Raw genomic sequence first — 20596 nt, 5'->3', positions numbered from 1 at the left:
GTCTAATATTTACAACTCTTATTTGTACTGTTCCAAAGCCAATTAGTTTAAACCCAGATACGGTGCTAGGTTTGATTATAATATACTAATCAGTTAAAGAGAAATAAATCTGGGATTTATTTCTTTATGTTTTCTTATGTATTTACGCACGGACAATGCCATAGCTAATGATGAGACAGAACCGTACCAGTATGGAGGTGTTCCAGGTTTCACCCCCTCCCTCAAGTGTCAAAAGTTATGAAAAAATACATTTTCTCTGATGAGTCAATGGCTAAAAAGAGCTAAATGAACATTGGCATAGCTGATAGCCACTCCCCCCCCCCCCAACCAAAATCTTAAATACAACCCTATTGACAAAATAAAGAAACATCACATACGCTTTCCAAAACAGAATCTATTAACACAAGTACAAGGTAAAACAACCTAGAAGGCGTAAAAAAAAAACAACAAAAAAACTATGAGATACAGAAATATCTTCAAATCATACAAAACTATAATATTGTTAATGAAAAAGCATATATTCAAAAATATGGATGTAGAACGTCCGCTGAACTGCCTATCATAATTGGTCCACACTCTTCAGAAGTCCATTTTCGCATCTAGAAATAACCGTAGTTCAGCAACTGAACATAATTATCTTAGAAAATAGTTTAGTCAACTGGACTACTTGAGTGTGAGCTAGCCCCCTTTTGGCTCAAGGAGTATGAAAACTGAAGAAAGCGAAAACTTAAGTTTGTTTCTATGAAAACCGTAATCTAACTTAATCTACTGAAATTACGAGGTTATTTACAAAAACCTATATAAATGCATTAGTTGCATTTATTCCTTCTTTAATTTTGCTTTTGGGCGAGGATAAAAGAGAAACTTTTGGCAAAAGAACGCAACAGGTTGTACAATAATGTGTACGTGTTTGTTTATTTAGCCTATGTTTTGTATACATACCAAGTACTAAGTTTTTTCTAATCCAAAAACAGTTTCAAAACGAGATATTCTACTTATTTTCAGTAAATTCAAAGTAACTTAAAACTTTAATGGAAATACGTTTTTTTTGTATTGTGTAATTCAGAGCATTGTTTAACGCATTATCACTGTATTGTTAGGCCTCCTACAAGCCAAACTTCTTGGGTAAAACAAAACCCTCAATAGTGTTTCTAAAATAATGTTCTGTATGAATAGAACAATTGATTAATACATTGACATTGAGGTTGTTTTTATTTTGGGTTTAGTTTTGCTGTGTAACACTGCACTTTGAGGGCCGAGAGTAGTAGTTTTGAATTCCTAAGAAACCCAGGTTAAAGTGCTTGACATTCTTCTCTAATCAGTTTCCCATAGTCTTTGCCCTGGTCTTTCTTTAGGTTACTTTGTTTTTAAAAAGCATTGCCTGATATACTTGAACGTAGCTGATATCAAAAGAGCAATATTATGTAAAGTAGCACTATTACAAATTTTTATTGCAAGAAAGCATCGTCATCTGTCTATTCCACATGATGAACATGACAAGTTGAGAATAATAAAGGAGTAAATTCATCCATGGATATAAATGAATAGAGGCCCATTTTCCATCGTCCAAACAAGACTTTAGCTAATAATTTTCCAATCAGTTACATGTCTGCCATCGAAACAAAAACTGTCAACTAGGAATGATAGAGAATCCCTTTAACAAATCAAATGTTGGAAAATAGGAAGCGGAATATACAAAAACCAGATAACGCAGTAAAGCAGGATGACTAATTTTCCTGTGGTGGCCCAGTGGGTGTGGCCTCAGCTTGGTAATACAGAGCCAAGAGACCGAACCCGGCCGTAGGAACACACTGCAAGGCCGACACAAGAACCTTAGTAGTCAAGGAGCGTCGTTATTCCGATACAATACAGTGCACAATGACTAGTTTTTATGTTTATGACATTAATTGAGGATTCAGAACTTCTTGACAAAACTTTTGGACTAATTCGAGACAAAACCTTTTTCAATTGAGGATACAAACTTTTTCGGCTATTCCGACCTGATATCAATTTATTAACCGATTAGTTTTTGCTTTCTTAAAGTCCTTTTGGTCCTACGAAAAAATCTGTGTTTTCTTGAATTTTCTGCCCAATTATTACGTTTCTGCGAACTGTTAGCTAGCAAGTTTTGCCAGATAACAGTTCTGTATCCGCCGTCCCAACTAAAACTGTTAGCTAACAATTGAATGGCGGAAAAGAGCCTTAGATTTGTGTCTTGCATTATGACATCTACTTGATGCATGCGAAGATATAAAGCACCATCTTTTTACTTGTTTTTACAAACCTAAAACGAACAGAAATTACCCAAGGTATAAGAGAGGTTACCTTCAGGTCCAAGCCCCCCCCCCCAAAAAAAAGTCTATACCTCCCTCCCAAATTTTGTTATTTTATGTAAATTGCCTTCTTTTTTTTTAGCATGTACAGCCATCATGTTATTTTGTCCCCAATAAAAAAGACAAAACAAAAAACAATTAAATAAAAACAAAAACATATAATCTTACCGTAAATACCATAAGGGCAAGTGCTTAAATATCATGTACACGAGGCGAAAAGATTTACCTTTTCTTAAAAATCCGGAATTTGACTTCAAATAATGAATTTCAATCAAACGTATCGATTCAAAATACCTCCGAAAGGAGAGCTATCTAATTGCATTATATTTTCGTGTCCAAAAAGGGCATGTCTGAGATTTTCATTATTTTGCTAAAGAGAAAATTAAAAAAATTATTTTTGAAAGCTGTCATTAAGTAAAAAAAAAAAGAACTTTTCTTGCGGCAATACATTCAAGTTTTTAAAAAGAAGAGTATGCAAGGATTGAAGCCTGTACCAGAAAAATTTGGCTTCATTTATGTAATATATGCAATACGCAAAAATATATTAATTTCGACATATAATGGGATATAATTGTTAGCTAACATAGTTTGATTTTTAACGAGCTCGTAACGAGGGAGCAAAGGGCAATGCTCTGAACGTAGTAGGGGTATGAAAGTGTAGTAGGGCTACGCCCAGACCAGTTTCTCGTGCAAGTGGTACTATTTATTTTCGGACACGTGATGCCCATTACGGTAATTTTTGAACCAAAATACTCATTACAAAGTAATTTTTCGAACAGGTTCGGATATCTAAAGTAAGCAAGACTTCAATATGAGGGAGCAGACGATGGAGCTTGATAGGAGAGAGGAAGGAACAGAGCACTGAATAGAGTAGGGGGAGGAGTAGCGGTGTAGTTAAATTGTTCTTAGGTGGCTTGGTGCCCAGACGAGCTGTTCATAGAAGTGGGAAGTAATAAACGTTTTAGATATATCCATCATGATAATTCTTGATCAACACACTACTTAGACAGCGTTAATGTGAGTTATTCGTAACAGTAACAGCGTTATTTATAGTAGTAGTCTTATACATCAAGTTTTTTTTATATGTTTGTTAGATGGAACAAAATTTGCTAGTCGGAAATCGAGTGGTTGAGAAATTGATTGGGATATGAATCAACATAAGAAATTTCAATATAGGTACGGATCCCGTCATCAATTAGCAATCCAAATTATAATACAAGCACGTTTGACAGTATATTAACCGTTTAAACAATAATTACTGTTATATTTAGTCCTATGTGCCGTTACCATCAGTTCTGCCACTCCTCAAGATTTTTCTCAAGATCTTGAAGTTTCAGCACTGAGCTTGGGATCTTGGAAAAAGGATATAAAAAACGTCATCTTCGAAAACTAAATTAGAAATTTTGGAATTTTTTCTCAGATCTTGGGAGGCATCGCGAGTAAATTTTGGGGCATTGTTAAATTCCCAGTGGGTGTCCTTGTTATCACAAATTTTATGCCTTACCACTCTGTTCTATCAGCCTTGTTTTCCATTGTTTAGAAAGCTTTTCCACGAAATTGTCTAATATATCAACGCTCGGTCTCAGCGCTGTCTTTTTATGATCCTTCCTAGTTCTCTGTTTTTTATTTTTTCCTTCATATGTTGTCATCTCAATATTCGTACACTGATCAACCAAAACCCTGAAAAGAAATTAATACATATAAGATATCTTAAAAATAAGTTGTTCAGATGCCAAATTAAACCCACTTTTAAATTTATTATGGAGTTTGGAGCCCAGCATTAGGTTAACTCTGACCGTTTTATGTTCTTTGAGATATCCATCAAAATTCAGGGTAAAAACGAAAACTAAAAATTTCTTTTGGCAATCAAATATTACCATCATTTCTTTATGACTTTAGTAGCCAATTAGAGATGTCAGAGACGTCTTTTTAAACCGGTCACCTATGGAGGGAGTCATGGGCTCTATGCCCCGTTCCCGAGAATGTGATGGTCTGCTTATTTTGTTTCTATAAATTGCTTAGTTTCCATATGATCTGCCTCTCTAAGAGTTTATCCCACCCCCACTAGTCCTGGGAAAATGGGGCAAGAAAATATAAGTAACTCACTCTTTGCAAATCAGATTTCAAGGCATTATGCCTTCCCAAAAACCCATAGGCAAAGCCCAAAACTTCTGATGTTTTTCCACTAGGTCATTGGTAGGTTATATTGAAATCGAAGCAGCAAAATAAATTAGTCCGTCTTTTTTGTAAGCTCTTTAATGGTTTTTCAGTTCCGAAATATTTTTCATACAATTTTTTTGCTTGAGTTTTTCAAGAGGATTTAAATTGTTTTTAATTGTAGAAACTTTATCTTTTGTTAAATTGATTTCGAGTAATCTATGGATACTCGAGTTGTATTTTTCTTTTTTTTTATGACAAACCGTCAAATATTTAAAAAGTTTGGGGTATCCTGGTATCTCCTAGGTATCTTATCAACGGAAGGGATAGTATATCCCCTACGGTATCTGGAGTATTTGGAAGTGCTTTTATCTGTAAGAAATATTCAGTTTATCTAATTTTGTATAGTAATAGTTATGCACATCATGGCCGACAAAATATTATTGAAAGCCTTTTAATTAAGTCTTTTGTTTCCTTCAGGCTGCTTAAGGACCTTTCTACCCTTTTATTTACAACTCCACCCAAATAGTTTGAGCTTTCTACTTAGTTTAGAGGTGTTCAATCAATCAATCAAGTTTATTGTTACGCCAAAATATCCAAAAGAATGGCCCTGGCATGTTAGAAAAAAAAAGACATCACTGTGACATGTTATTATATTGTTTACAAAAGTATGGCACAAAGGAACGATCGTATCGCACACTACAATTGGCCGGAGGGAGCTTAAATTTTTCTTTTCTCCAGTGTGACCCCCGGGTGGGGCGGGGATTTTCAAGAGCTACGTGGATTTTTAGATTTTCATCTAAAGACTCCTGGAAACGAAATGGTTTATTTATTTAGAAAAAAAAATCTACTAAATTTCATTATTAAATCAAACATCAACTGTATCTACAAAATGGTGTAAAAATCATTTATATTGCAATTTTGTCCCAGATCGTTAATTTTTTCGTAGATTTACTGGACTATATCAACGGTTTCTGATGAAGTCCCTATCTAATGATAATGAAAATCTAATGATAATAATGATAATGAGATTTCATCATCAAACCTAACACCACCTATATCATTGCTATTGCTTTATTGCATTGTGATATACGAGAGAGACAACCTAATTTGTCAAACTTATTCTTTTGGTTACTATTGCATGGTGAATATTGTCATATTGGACGTCATTAAGATATGAGTTTTGTTTATCTTTTTTTTCCGTTGATAAATGCTTCGAGAGTCGAAATATTCAGAATTTTTTGCAATTTATAGTTTGCTTTTTTGTCCACTGTCTTGTTTTTTGTTTTATAGCTATTGTAAAATTATTATACCTTTTAAAGTCTATTACATCATTTTTGCTATATTGAAAACCAAAGCAATTATATTTTGAACGTTTTTTGACTATAGCGTTTAAAAAACAAAATAAAATACTATTAAACAAGTTCTTGAATTTTGAATTGCTAATATTTCACACAATTGGTATCACTTTATATTGAACACTCAGTTTTTGTTTTTGTTTTTTGTCATCTTGACAATTTTCTTGGCAATTTTGTCCCAGATCATCGATTTTTTCCCGTAGATTTACTGGACTAAATCAACTGTTTCTGATGAAGTCCCTATCTAATGATAGGGACTCTGGTTTATTACAATGTGATATACGAGAGAGACAACCTAATCTGTCATACTTTTGTTCGTTTCGTTGCTATTGCATGGTGAATATTATCATGTAGGACGTTATTGAGATGTGAGTTTATTTATCGTTTATTTCTTTTCTTTATATATTTTGCTTAATTTAGTTTAGTTTTTGTCCGTTGATAAAGGCTTCTAGACATGAAACCAAAATATTCAAAGTTTCTTTCTATTAGTTCGCTCTTTTGTTTTTTGTCCACTGTCTTGTTTTAAAATACTACACCCGTTTTTCTCTGTTTTAATTTGTTTAATTTTGTAAATGGAATAGCGGTGTCGTCTAAAAAATTATTCAGTTCAGGGATTTTGTACCAAAAACATTTAGACTTCTTATCGGAACCTGATCCAACAAGTAAAAGACACATACAAACTTTGCCCTGAAAAGCAGAAAAATGAGGAGATATAGCTAGATGTCAATATTTAAAAATATCAATTTGCAGTTGAAAATTTTTAAATCAACAATTTTTGAAAAATATTTTTTTTTGAAACAAATGGAAGTCAGTCTTACAATTTCAAACACCTAGGATGCTGACAGTGTATACTGGTTAAAAGCTTTACTTAATCGTTACTGTTAATTCCTAGCTTGGGATTCAGATTCTTTGTAGCAACGCATATGGTAGCGAACATTGGAACATTTTTTTGGGGGTTTAATTTGAACAAAATGGAGAATAAATACAATGACAAAAAAAAAGCTGATATTATTACATTCCTCTTTACAGACCTGATACAAATCTCATACACCTGATTACTAAGATGTATTTCAGCTTCTAAATTCTTCCAACTTGTTTCAAACCTCACCACCATCAGCACTTATTAATCCAAAAGGGTAATCTACAATTATAACCGAGGAGGGGCCACATCCAAAAAAATGGGGACTTTCGTCATAAGTCTAATATTTATTTAGAACACTACAAGATTCTGTTCTTCGTATTACCTACTCATTCCCAACATAAATGTGGGAAATCTCTCCTTCCTCTCCCTGGGCATCCATAATTAGACCCCATGCTTACTTGAGAGTTGGAGGGGCCACATCCATAAAAATGGGGTCTTTTGTCATAAAGTTTAAAGTTTATTTAGAACACTGCAAAATTCTATACTTCATATTACCAACCCACTATCTTCAGAAATGTGATCAATCTCTCCTTTCTCTCCCTGGGCATCCACGAATAGACCCCATACTTACTTGACAGTTGGAACCTTCTCTGGATCAAAAAATTCCACACGATGAGGCTCAAACGGTACACAAACCCTCCCTGTTTTTGGATGAACGCAAAACGGCGACTTCAACAAATGATTCAACCCTTTTGATACATTTATGTCCAATCGTGGATAGAGGCAGTGTAAAATTATCTCTTCTCGAATATGCAATTGAGGACGTTTCTGAAACAAAATAAGACTGGAACTTACACGCTATGCATATACAATGACTGTATTAATTTATAACAGACTACAGACAGCCTGTGTTCTAACAAACTAATTGAAATTGTTCTTCTAGAACACAAACAAAATCTTAGATTTTTTTCAAGTGTTTGAGTACGTTGATGGTAAATTCTACGGCCTTAACTTTGATAAGCTCGGTTACATAGATTTTAATTCTAACAGAAATATATAAACAAACAAAATATTTTCAAATACTGACAAATGGTCTGCGTAGCACAGGCACTGATCTACTATCAGCCTTTGGCCGGGAGTGCAATGCGTGGCTGGGGACCAATCATCCAATGATTCCAGTATCCCCCTTCACGAATTTCTTCGTGTACCCAATTGGAGCTGGGTCAACTCAGTCTGATCTTACAGAGTCACACCGCTGATCCTATTCCAAAACCAGATAATAAGCGACACCAGGACCCAAACCCCTGCAATTACTGACGAAATTGAAGGTCTAGCGCGTCAACCACTTGGCTAAGACAGCTATTAGTACTACAGCAATAGAACTTTAATAGCAATAATAATAATGCCATCGTTTTAGTTAGATATGTCAGTGACTGTTTATTCATTTGCACATTGCAATGCTTTTTCTATATATTTTTGGGTATCTATACAGGTAATATATCTATGGGCAAAAATCTGAAGGCAAAAATGCAGTGGAATATTTTACAAGTGAAGCAGCTTTTCCACTTTTTCGTCTAGTAAAACGTTGAAACGACAACAGATTACCATTTGATCGTATAGAATGGATATCAAAGACAGCAAGCAAGCAGGAAAGCGGGTAGGTCTTGGTTCCTGCCCCACACCCTCAACTAAGGAGATTTACAGTTGTACCAATAAGTTCCCACATATTTCTTATATTTCACTTGTTTCATGCTAATTGCCTCCCTCCCCTGAATTTTTTTTTTTATCAGTACATGCCTATTACCGCCAATGACTATTTAATTTGAATGCCTCATGGCACCGGAATTAGGCAAAGGATCTTCCCCCAGGAAATCAGGACTAAAAAACTTTAGATCTTTACGGAAGTGAGTAGAAGCGGAAGCGCTGAAAAGAAGTGATTTACTTGAGACAAAATTGCATAATTATATAACCAATAAGCCTATTTGTCATCAGGAATTTCATGGGTAGTTGGGATTGAAAAACTCTAGATTTACTGGGAAAACTGTTGGGGTCGAAACACTTGAAAGACGTAATTTACTAAAGAGTCAAAATTGTATAGTGGGCTGAATAACCTAGGCATTTCTTTTCCACCGTTTTAAGAGCATACACATGCGAACGGCAAGCAAGCCTTTTCATAGAAAACGTGACGCTTTCTAGGCAAATATTTGAATTTTTAGAACATGGACGCTGAAAGAGGATTATTAGTAAATCCATCACGAGGGATTAGTCCATATTAATTGAGTTTGCTTGCAGCAGGACCACGCGCTTTTTGTCACACATGCCATATGAAATTCAGAAGTTTTGGAGGAATTTGTTTAACAGTAAGCTCCTCAGATTCACGGCGGCTGAGCTTACAGAGTCAAAACAACTGACCCTCGCCCCAAGCCAAAGAATTGGTGATACCAAGATTCGAAACTCTATCCTAAAGGACAAAGGGTTGCAAGCCTAGCCCACCATCCATATGGCTAAGATCACTTGGCTATGAAGTCAGATTGGATGAGCATACATTTCTATCGTAAGTATTTCCATAAATCAAACTATGAAAATCTCTCAACCAACAAACCAACACCAGAAAAACAAAAAAACATAAAACAGTTGAACCAACAAATCATCTAAGAAAAGGAATCTTGTTGAAAGATGGTATAGTCGCTCTAATGAATATATTTTCATAAACTAAGCTTGTTTAAGTATTTCCTTCACAGAAACAACAGCTCTAAAATGACTATTCTACAATAATGGCAATAATGGCACAACAATGGCCTAGCAATCACCATATGAAGCTAAATTTACACCTTTTTTTTAAGAGAGACATTGGGCTATATTTCACCAACTGTATAGCAAGTGACTCGATTAATTCATTTTTGACAAGCTCAAAGGCTATTGCGACAAATGTTCAAAAAATTTCTAAATCAAATGTTACTTTAAAAAGATTGAAGATGAGATTACCCAAGAACAATTACTTAAGAAACTTAAGATTACTTAAGACACTTAAGATTACTTAAGAAAGGTAGAAAGACTACTTAAGAAAAGAAGGTTGCTAAAAAAAAAATGAGCGCAGCAAATCCCTTGGTGAAAACGATTTGTACACGTTTCAAAATTGCTGACTTTCATTGCCCAATTCACCACCAATTATTTTATGCAATCATTATGTTGAGGCAATATGTACAAATTATGATAATTCCTTAAGTTTTTCTTCAGCATAGGAGGTGGACTTACAAATCTAATATTTTTTTAACAATATTCTGCTTCTAATAATAAAAAAAAGCATTGAAACAGACATTGCCCACATTTCAAAAGAACATTCATCACCACCATTTAATGCAAAATGAAAAGTCTATCTTTTTAAATATTTTATTTAAAAAGAATAGGATATTTATTAACAAAAATCGTTTTAATAGTTTTCATTTTATTCTATTATTCAATGAATGATGCAAAGCAATTGAATCCGCACTTAACCTTTCTCAAAGTATTCATATCCCCACCAATTTTCAAAGTCATACCAGCCAAATGAACGTTGAAACTAAGCTACCATACTTTATATACCTTTTTTTATTACCCAAAATAACGTTAATAGATAAGATTTTTATCAACAAACAGAAAACCGCATTTTCTTGTATTCTTTGAATATGGGGACTTTTATAAAGTGCATTTTAGAATGGACTAAGTCAATAGGGCTTGTAAAATATTATGCAGGATTTGGTGGCGAGAATATTCTTGTTACTGTTTGAGTTGGGAATAAATCAAGCGTCTAAAGGCCATAATCTACAGTATCTTATTTAGAGTGTCGGCGACATTCAGTCACCCAATAGCTAATATGAAACCATGATGCTACAGAACGGGTAGTGTAGTATCAGTTTCTCCGGAAAGAGGAGATCAGATCAGTCAGTTGGTTTTAAAGTGCCCACAAGAGGGATTATTTTTTGGGAAATTTCAAAGAAGTATTTCATAATTTGGAGGAGAGAAGAGTAAGGGAGCATTTAAGGGAAAGAGGGCAAACCTCTTTTTATTTGGTCCTAAAAAAAAACAGTATGCGCCACATTTTTTTTGTCTTTTCCTATCTATCGTCCAACCTTTTCTGGTGCTAGATACAGGAGATGATCTTCAGTTTTGTTGGAGATAGGGGAGGAGCTACAAAGCGACATTAAGCTTTGGGCTTGGGGGGGGGGGGCGTTTCTTGCGATCCCCACAAAACAGAATACAGTCCGGTTTTTTAAGAGATTAAAAAAGTAAAGTTTAAGCCTGTTGGTTTCATTAAAAGGCGAGATATTGTACACGTAGCTTGGTAAACATACGACACTTTTTGTCGTAGCTCGGGGATTGAGCTGGAACTTTTAGAATTATTTTCCGGAGGGGAGGGGTAGGAAAACGTAGAATTTAGCTGGAAGGTGGCAAACTAGTATTTCTCTAGTCCTCATCTGAAAGAATGCCGACAGTCTTCTTATGAAATTTAAATAATAATGTACACCGTGAATAGCGTTGGTAAATTTTTGTCCAAAGTAACAATCACACGTTCTATTATTGGTAATGTTGGTAATTCCAGTTAATTCCGGTTATCACAATAAAACAGGTAGGCAAGGCGTCTCTAAAGATACAACAACCTAACCCGATGCATAAGTCTGTTTAAAAAATTACGAGAGAGTACACGATTTTAAGCCATTTCTTTTTTATGCCTGAAGGCAAGCGAGAATACCTCATTATATAGATTATATATGGCCAGGTTTAATATTAAGGTGACAAATTTCATGTTTTCGAAAACCTATGCTGTTATGCATCACGGCTTTTTTTGGGGGGGGGAGGGGGGATGGAGACGTGTTTAGGGGAAGGAGGCAAAATATTTTTCTGCACTCCTCACAAAAGAGTATACGCTAGGGTTTCACCAAGGGTTCCTCTTTTTCACCTTTCGCCCCACAGGCTCTGGCTAATTATGCCAATACATGAAGAGTTTTCTTGTGGTACTTTGGTAAACAAAGGATTTTTCGATTGGACAAAAAATATTCAATTTTTAGAGAAACATCCACAGTACAGAAGCTCTTATTTTTATAGGAATTTTTCAAAGTAAAATGGAGCGTGCGCGACCATGTGATTTTATGTCTAGAGTAGAGTGATTTTGTGCTCTTTCTCAAAAAAGAAGTACCCCCTTATAGTTAACATGCCTTTAATCCATCGACGATTTAAACTTTATATTTTTTTTAAAGTTTTATACATTATGTCTCTTTAAGCTTTAACTAAGATTTAAACTCAATATTAAGGAGCCATTTACAAAAAAATTACATGGTCAATATCGGGTCAAGGTTTCTTTCTCTACCTTCTTAAAAAGGAATAGATAATTTTACAACGAATTTCATGAGAATATCTGCAACCAGATAAAGAAATGGGGAAATAAACTGGGAAAATATTAAATTTGAATACGAAAACAATCTGTATTTTCTTTTTCTGAGGTTATATGTTTGTCTTCTTTGGTCTTGTCGGCATGAATCCCCCCCTTCCCCCTGTCAAATTAAAGTATTCACTGTTCTTTTCAACTTGCGAAATTAAGTCTCATAAATCTCAACCCGTTTGGCTAGTAAATTTACGTAATTTTAACAATGGTTAATCTTAAGTATCAAGTTAGCTCTATTGAAGAGTGTTTTTACCTCCCCCCCCCCCTCTTTTTTTTGATCCAAGTTTCCAAATTTTATTTAGTGAATTTATAATTTTGCGACATTCAGAATCAGTCAGATCCTGATTGAATTTATTTATACAGTTTGCATTTAACAGCACTACCAATTTTAAAAGAATCTAGGGCTTTTTTAGTCGTGATACACCAACTTCATGAGTTTTTTCATTGGAAAGGAGTCGGGAGTGTTTTGTTTTGCTCTTTGTTTGCTATCTCTATGACCTGGGCTTATTTTTCATCCAGCGATAGGTCAAATGCTACATCTTTTCTTCAAAAAAGAAAAACATGGATCTGTTTCTCTTTTTTACAAGATTCTCCCTCGATTCCTCCATTACGTACAGTAGAAAATTCTTCACAAAACTCTAGCTTGTCACAATGATCTCGGTACTTTTGTACCCTAAAAAAAATCCTAGGAGTTGGTTCAAAACCGAAAACAAAAGAAACTATTAACCAATAGAATATCCAGACCTGCTCATATTTCAATAAACTTTTCCAAAATTTCTCTAGGACGGGGCTAATTTAAGCAATTCCTCCGTCCACATTTTGTACACATTTAATGATCTAGACCATTTTCTTTAAAATTGGTTTATTTCTCACGTAATTTACTCAGTTTTCAGATTTATACGGAAAATATAATCCAACTCCCCTAATAGTATAAGATTCATTCATAATGAAATAATTCATAATCCCCCTCCCCCTCCAAAAGCTCCTTGGCCTGTGAAGTAGGGAGAAGACAAACAAGTCATTTACAGAAAAAAAATTGAATACAAGGATTAAAATTATATAAATTGAATATACGAAATAAATTAGATAGATTAAACAGACTCCAAAAATTCCTGTGCCAAAGAGAGAGATAAAAAAAAAAGAAATGATTACTAATGGGCTAAGAAATCCTAATCTCTGTTTATCTTTCTATATTGTGAAAATTTGCTACCTTTTCAATTTCTTTACAATATTCCTCAATAAGCTCCCATCTTCCATGGCCATCCAAACTTGAGGCTTCTTGTTTGAGCATTTCTTTGTTTTGCCAGTCATCAGGGAAATAGCATAGTAATTTCTCCCAGGTTTGGTTGTCCTCTAAAAGGCATTGTTCGTCTAATATAATGGCCTTAAAATGTTTCTCACATATGCTAACGGATCTCCTAAAAATAATCAAGAGTTCTGGCCATCAATAGCATAGCATCAATGCTTTTTTTGTATTTTCTTTTTTTGTTTTAGACGAACAAAAATATCTTAAATGAATAGAGGCCTAACAACAATGATTTAACAAAAGCTTCGACTAAAATTCGAAATAATTGTCGAAAATATGAGATTTATATGGAAAACGGAAGAAATCATATAGAATGGAGGCAGCTGCCCCCCCCCCTGCTCAGGCCTACAACGGCCACTGGTAATAACTCCCGATCCCCAAAAAATTAAGGCCTAAAACTACGCTTTTCGCGTGTTTTCAACCCCCCCCCCCTAAGAGTTGGTCATTGTCCACTTAAGAAAAACAAAAGATAAAATATACTGTATGATTTGTCTCTTCGTCTTTCCTTCTTTGAAATCTATTATAGCACGAAATCTTTGTTTTATGTGACTTAGTCAGCGTTGTTATGGGGATTGAATAAACTGGTTATGAGTGAACTTCACTTGCGATGCCGCTAACTCCGCCACGGCTATTTCGTTTTTTTTTCTGTATTAACAAAACAGAGATAGGAAAAATGTACTCTTAATCCAGAGCTTGATTCTAATTGTCTTAAAATGTACATTTCACAATAAAAAACAATAAGTTATTGAAAATAGGTGGGTAGCATTATATAAAAACGTTTATCATTATTCGCAAACGTCTTCAGCAACACTTCCTGATAAAACAAATTATTACGTTCGTAAGATTTTTCTAATGCGTTTGAATCCATTGATCACAATTACAGAGATGTATTTACTGGAAAGGAGACAGGTGATACCACCTAACACAGGGGTGAAAATAATTTGGTTCATCCAGCTGAGAAAAACCTAAAGTAATTCATGTATTTTTCACAGGGACAGGTAGCAAGCCTGTCGCCCAGTGAAGCTATATAGTTCAGCTAAAAGTTGTAAGTTTTAAAAATTTTGTTTTAATCATTGAAAAAAAACTTCCTATAAAATGCTTAAAACTTTATTTGAACTCACCTATGAATGATTATAACTTAAATGCAATCAAATGTAAAATTACAGAATCAAATGTAAAATAATCAAATGTAAATACAACCGATGTAATGAACCTATGAGCTCGGTCTATAAAAGAATATTAATTTCAATCAGGTAAAATATTACATAACACCAACCCTGGGTTACTCCACAGTAGAAGTATATACCAGTAGCGAAATGCTTCTCCAAACATGACACACATTTCATAGCGCATAATTCGGAAAGTTTCCGGACCGTCAGAGCAATGGATTTATTTGCTATTTTGCATTCAATCAGATTGGCGCTGAACATTTGTCATTGCGCGTGCGCGAAAGCGGGGTCATGAAGAGTGATTTAGCTTGCGTGGTTTTACATATGTTTCAAAAATCTACTGTAATCCGCTACTGTATGCTGCTGCAACCAAATTACTGATGTTACTTACATTACAAGCATTATACACGAGAGAAACGCAATTACGATCAAATCTTTCTAAGAGGGAGTTCATTCATGAAGAAAGGATTCAAGCTACCCCCTACATATGTGTGCAGTTATATGTTTATACCACTTGTAGAGACAAAATTCAAAAACTTACTATATTGCAGATGCAGCATGTATTTAGTAATATCCGTATGTTAAACACTTACTTGGCAAAACACAAAATATTTATAGTATGTTTTAGGAGGGGGGGGGGAGGGGGTATTTGAGCTCTTCCTGGTAGCACCTATATTTTATTTTTCTTCTATTTTCAGTTCTATTGAAATCACAGGAAATTAATTTTTTGAAATTGAAAGAAAAGAAACTGAAGATACACCTTTTAATAACCATGAGCAGATTACCAGCTAACTTGTACATGACTTTGAATCTCAAAACAGAAACTTCTTTTTTTTGTTTGTTGGAGCTCAACATTCACCTTCTAATAATGTATCTTGGATGAGAGACTTAAAACTATGCTGTCCTGATACTGTTTCCAGTAGCCACGAAGTCGCACAGAATTTAGACCCCCCAAAGTTTTACCCCCCCCCCCACCTTTCTGAATACAGCTTTACCAACAAAATGCTCCGGCAAAAACTCTTTAAATCACTTCCACGTAGGAAATTGAAAGAAACAATATTGAACGTTCATTTGCTTCTTTCTTTTTCATTAACATATTCTAAGGAAAGGTAAGCGTACAAAGCGGTCACGCATACCCCACCCCCTCCATAATTTGTAAAATTATACGGATGTCATTTCCTTAGCAGCAAGAAGTCAACCCCTCTTACAAAATAAGTTAAACCTCAATCAAGTCTCATTCGCAGCTGTAGCGCACATTCAGTCCAGTCGCATTAATTATGACGCAAAAAAAAAAAAAAAAAAAAAAAAAAAAAAAAAAAAAAACAGCAGCAAAATAAATTGTTGCTCAAATGGATTGGACAACTTATACAAAGTGCCTTAATACCCCACCCCAAATTAAAAAAGACATATTAAAAATCAAAAAGCGATGACACCTGACATAAAATATGCTACTTTTAGAATAGAATACCCCCTCCCACAAAAAAAAAATCAAAATCATTAACCTCTATCTCCTAATGGTTTATTGAGACATTAAGAAAAAATATAAAAGCCTTTGTGTACGAAAGGATTTCTCTAACTTTTTCCTTAAAGGACAAGAAAATTCTAATAGGAACTATTTCAAGTCTTTGCTTAAATTATCAAAAGGATATTTGATTTCATGAAACAAAACCCATAATGATGAACATCTCCAAAAACATTCATGTAAAAAGAGGATAAGTTAATGAGATAAATACAATAAAGGCAAAAATAAAGGCCACACGCGTGCCTACCCATGAAAAAATCTAATGTCGCTTATGTTTCTTCTGGTTTATATGTTTTCCGGAGGAGCAGCAGCCCGGTTCGGCTTTATCTAATGGTTGAGATACGGGATGATCGTACTGTGTAGATTTCTCTACAGTGTCTGAATAAGCCTGTAGCATATGGACTGTTGCTTCTATGGCCAGAGTCATCTATAAAGGGAAGGGGCTACTACCCGAGGAACGAGTCTTAAAGGAATTCTGTCCGATTTTTCACTTCTCTTATTTTTCGTGCGAACATTACGTTGCGAATCCAATTTTTTTTTTAACCATTTTTTTATTTCAGGATATTTACGACTCGCATTTTCCACTTACTATAATATTAACAATCAAAATCGATCAACCGTCAAAACGTAAAAAAAAATAAACTCAATAGTTTACTACCAAAACATATAATTACATTTGAGGGCCATGCCAGCCACAGGAATGCTACATGCAGTTTTTCGCCTTTACATAACGAGCTCTCCTTATGACCTGTCGTGTTTATTGGCATTGATACCATAGAGATACCAAAGCAAAGGGCTAGAAATCAGGAGGGGAAACCAAAAGAAATTTTTTCCCCTGGGGTTATTCTTGGTTCTCGACGGTCCAGTCTCTGACTCAGATGATATGTCTTTTAACCACATCTCTTTCAAAAATAAAGTTTTTTTCTTGTTTTTTTAAAGCATTAATCCTTTCTTCATTGATCTATTGACTTTTAAGGAATTTCTTTTTTTTAAAAAAGGTGAATAAATAATACTGCTTACGCTACAAAAGGATGTAGTCTCAAAGAGTTAAGACTTATTTTTTTATTTTGATTAGCTCCGCCTCTAAGGAGCTGAAGATATTCGGCGACAGCTGCTCGCGCGGTTACTGACATCTTCAAGGCAGTTTCATCAGCTACCCAGCAATGAACACCACGCCGACCAGAATATACCCATAGGATATGCTGAAACCCAAAATCACCTGAAAAAAATAAGAATATTGAAAGCTGTGAATTATTAAACTGGGCTACTAGTTGGAACCTATTTATTTGCCATTACCACCCTAAGGCAATAGAGCTTATGGCGGTGGTAAATAAAAACATAGTACGTTACAAGATATAGATTTTACCAGAGAGTGGAAGACTAAAAAAATGCAATTCAAATTAAGTCTTTTACGAATATAAGATAAGGCAAAAAATTTTTATATGAGAAGCGCCAATTTCAGAAAATTTCCGCAAGCAACAAAAGGATCCACGACCTGTTTTAAAAACCAAAAACCTAAGTTAATTAAGAGCTTAAATGAGATACGTGAAATCAGACTGCACCACTCAATCGAGCGTGCAGAGTTCAAGCGAATAAGTTTTGAGTTCCATTTTGAAAAAAAAAAAAAAAAAAAAAACCATCACCTGTTCTATTACCATGGCTAAATTTTCGGGTTAAACCAAAGATCTTAGAAGAAAATATACAACAAATAATGCAGTTCTAACCATTCTTCCTGCGTCGGTTCTTTGCGGGGAGATACTACAGTTTTCTGGTTTTTGAAATGATGCAGTTTTTAGAACCGCTATACATGACTTCGGCTAGCTGAAATCAATGAACCTCAATTTTTCTACCCACAAAATTTCTTAAACATTCTACCCCTGGGAAATTTAAATCATCCCACATTTTCACCAGCATTTGGAGCCTAGTGATATAAGTCTTTGAGTTGAACTTAAACATCCTTTGTGGTTGGGCAAATTCTAGAAGCCCAAATTGTCGGTTTCTTGAAGAATTCACAAGACCCTACGATGACATTGAGCAATCAGAAGAGTCTCATAGGGGCATAATTAAGTTAGATTTCGTAAGGGAAGACAAATTGACACATTTTAAATAAATACTATTCCATAAATCCATTTCAGGGTCATTCTCAAACATATTGTCAAGTCCAAACGAGAGAGCTTGTCTCGCCCTTTTCAAAAACATGCTAGGAGTGAGAAAGATTCTTTTGGTGGATTTTTATACACTGGTCAACTACCTACGGTGCTGAAACCTGGCCTGCTACTGCTTCTACCGAATGTAAGATAAGATTTTGCTTGGTCTCCAATTCCTAACTCCAATCAGTAATAAAATCGACTCACAGTCCATGTCATTTTGATGTATAAACTTTATGCTATTTTGATCACTTAGTCCGCGTTCCGGCAGTAACACCCACCGAAATACTTCTCACTGTAAGTCTTCAGCACATTTAGAATGGAAGACACTTGTGAACATTTCAACTACCGCCATTTCAAATCTTTTTACTCAAATTTACATAATATACATTTTTTTTACTACCCCTATTTTTAACCATTGCTGATTAATCAGAGGCAACACTCTAGCGTCACCAATAGTAAGTAGTCTTTTATCTCCCATGTATTAATTTTTTTTTTCTTCACCCACTTCGCATGGAAGATGTAATCTTAGAAAGTTGGGATGGGCTTATTCCATTAGAAATGAAGTTTCTAGTGCTCTTTTTAAAGGTCAAAAGTGATCGGAGAATAACCAGTTCCCTTTCTGTGCCATTTTTTTTTTGTTTTGTTTTGCTATCCAGTTTTACCATAGCCTCACATAATATTATATCAAAATTTCGAGATAGTAATTTTGTTCAGAATAATCGAGAGGTCCAATAAATATGTCAGGGGGTGACAAGCCCCCACAGCCTCTGGGGCAAGGGCAGTAAATTATGCAGACTACCAATTGCTTACAGATAGGTTTTATAATGGTAAAAGAGAGCCAGGTCTGATCTTGGGAGCCAGATTAGCTAGAAACTTTTAGTGGTCATTCCCCGGACAAAGAGGAACACACATTTTGCTGATAGGGGGTGGCTCTAAGGAGCCAGGAAATGGGTCAAAACATTTTATCCCTGATTAGTTTGAAACTTACGACGTAAAGCCTCGAGCCAAGATGAAAAAAATAAAAAAATTAAAAACAAGAATATTGGTTTAGAAATTAGAAACAAACTGTGTCTTCCCATAAAAGGTGCCTTACATCTTTTTAGTTGGAGTACGGGCCTCCTCCCAAAACGGGGCCTAAAATAATTTTCCCCGATTGACCTGAGAATTTCAAGGATGGTCTAAGTCTATGAAGACCATATATTTTTGTATCAAGTGGGACAGGTTATAGGGGGCCCGCAAACAGGCCAGCAACCTTGTTGTCCCTGATCAATTTAAACTTTCAGTCCAAAGTCCCCATGCCATGAGGAGTTTAACATGAAAAAAAAAAAAAATTAGATTGAGGGCATGATCCAGCCAAAAATTAGGCTCGATAAGGGCTAACAACCTTTTGTTGCTGTTCATCTCAAAACATATATCCTTAAATCCTTGGGTCGAGAAATCCCAATGCACAAGAAAAAAACTGGAAGAATAAAATGTAGGTTCCCCCAAAAAGGGCTGATTTTTTCTTGTCTGCACAGTGGGACACAACCATAAGTCCCTGGACCAAACAAACTCTCATGTACAAAAATTAGATTGGAGGCATGCATTCCAGAAACTGGGCCAGAAAATAATCTTTCAGAATGGCTTGAGGCTTGTTTCTGAAACTCCGTAGAACAGGAGACACAAGGATTCACAGAATATATTTATATATAAATTTAGTCAAATACAAAGCCCTACAAAGGGCTAACAAAATATTTCCGAACGACTTGTAATTTAAACCCTGGTCAAATGAAATAGAAAAAATTTAATTTCAGGATAGACTCCCCATCAAATTTTTTCCCAAAAAATAACCCATTTTTTTAATTCGTTTGAAACTTCCAAGGATCGCTGCCTAGCCTCAGGGGACCTAATTTGTTGTTTAGAGGGGGAGGATGTCGAAAGCTTTGGAAAATAGCAAAACAGCTTAGAGTCCCTACTCAGTTTTAATTTGTAGCCGTAAGTCCCTAGGCCAAAAGGAAGCTAATATAACAAGAGATCTTTCTTTGGGGGCATGGTTCTTCTAAATATGGGGCCAGAAAAGGACTGTAAACTTAATTTTTCCAACCGACTCAAAAAATAAGTCCTTGGGCCAAGAGAACCCCAATGAATGAGAAAAAAAAAAAGAAAATAAAAATATTGCTCACAATGAAAAAGGGAAAAGCTTTCTTTTTTTCATATGGCCAGACTTACACCCGTAAGTCCCTGGGTCAAGGGACCTTAATGTACAAAAATACTTTTATCTTATGATTCAAACTTTACAGTACCTCAATTAATAAAAAAGGAAAGAGTCAAAGAGAGGTGA

The 20596-nt window shown here is 35.0% G+C and overlaps 1 protein-coding gene across 1 annotated transcript in view; it reads right to left on the bottom strand.

The window, feature by feature from the left end:
• Positions 1 to 388: 388 nt before the first annotated feature.
• Prim1 (DNA primase small subunit) overlaps positions 389 to 20596 on the bottom strand; it is a 69341-nt gene continuing 49133 nt past the window's right edge. Inside the window, exons 4-8 of the mRNA XM_089097895.1 lie at positions 17147 to 17345; positions 13340 to 13547; positions 7342 to 7538; positions 3838 to 4013; positions 389 to 599 (exon numbers count right to left, since the gene is read on the bottom strand). Of these exons, the coding sequence (XP_088954021.1) occupies positions 580 to 599; positions 3838 to 4013; positions 7342 to 7538; positions 13340 to 13547; positions 17147 to 17345 (800 nt within the window). The 3' untranslated portion in view covers positions 389 to 579. The remainder of the gene's footprint in view (positions 600 to 3837; positions 4014 to 7341; positions 7539 to 13339; positions 13548 to 17146; positions 17346 to 20596) is intronic.

Source organism: Artemia sp. Qi Xiang Cuo, chromosome 12 (assembly GCF_049724085.1).
Source record: "Artemia sp. Qi Xiang Cuo chromosome 12, ASM4972408v1, whole genome shotgun sequence".
NCBI lineage: Eukaryota > Metazoa > Arthropoda > Branchiopoda > Anostraca > Artemiidae > Artemia > Artemia sp. Qi Xiang Cuo.
Note: the sequence above shows the minus strand (reverse complement) of the source record. Positions and strands in the feature narration are given on the sequence as shown.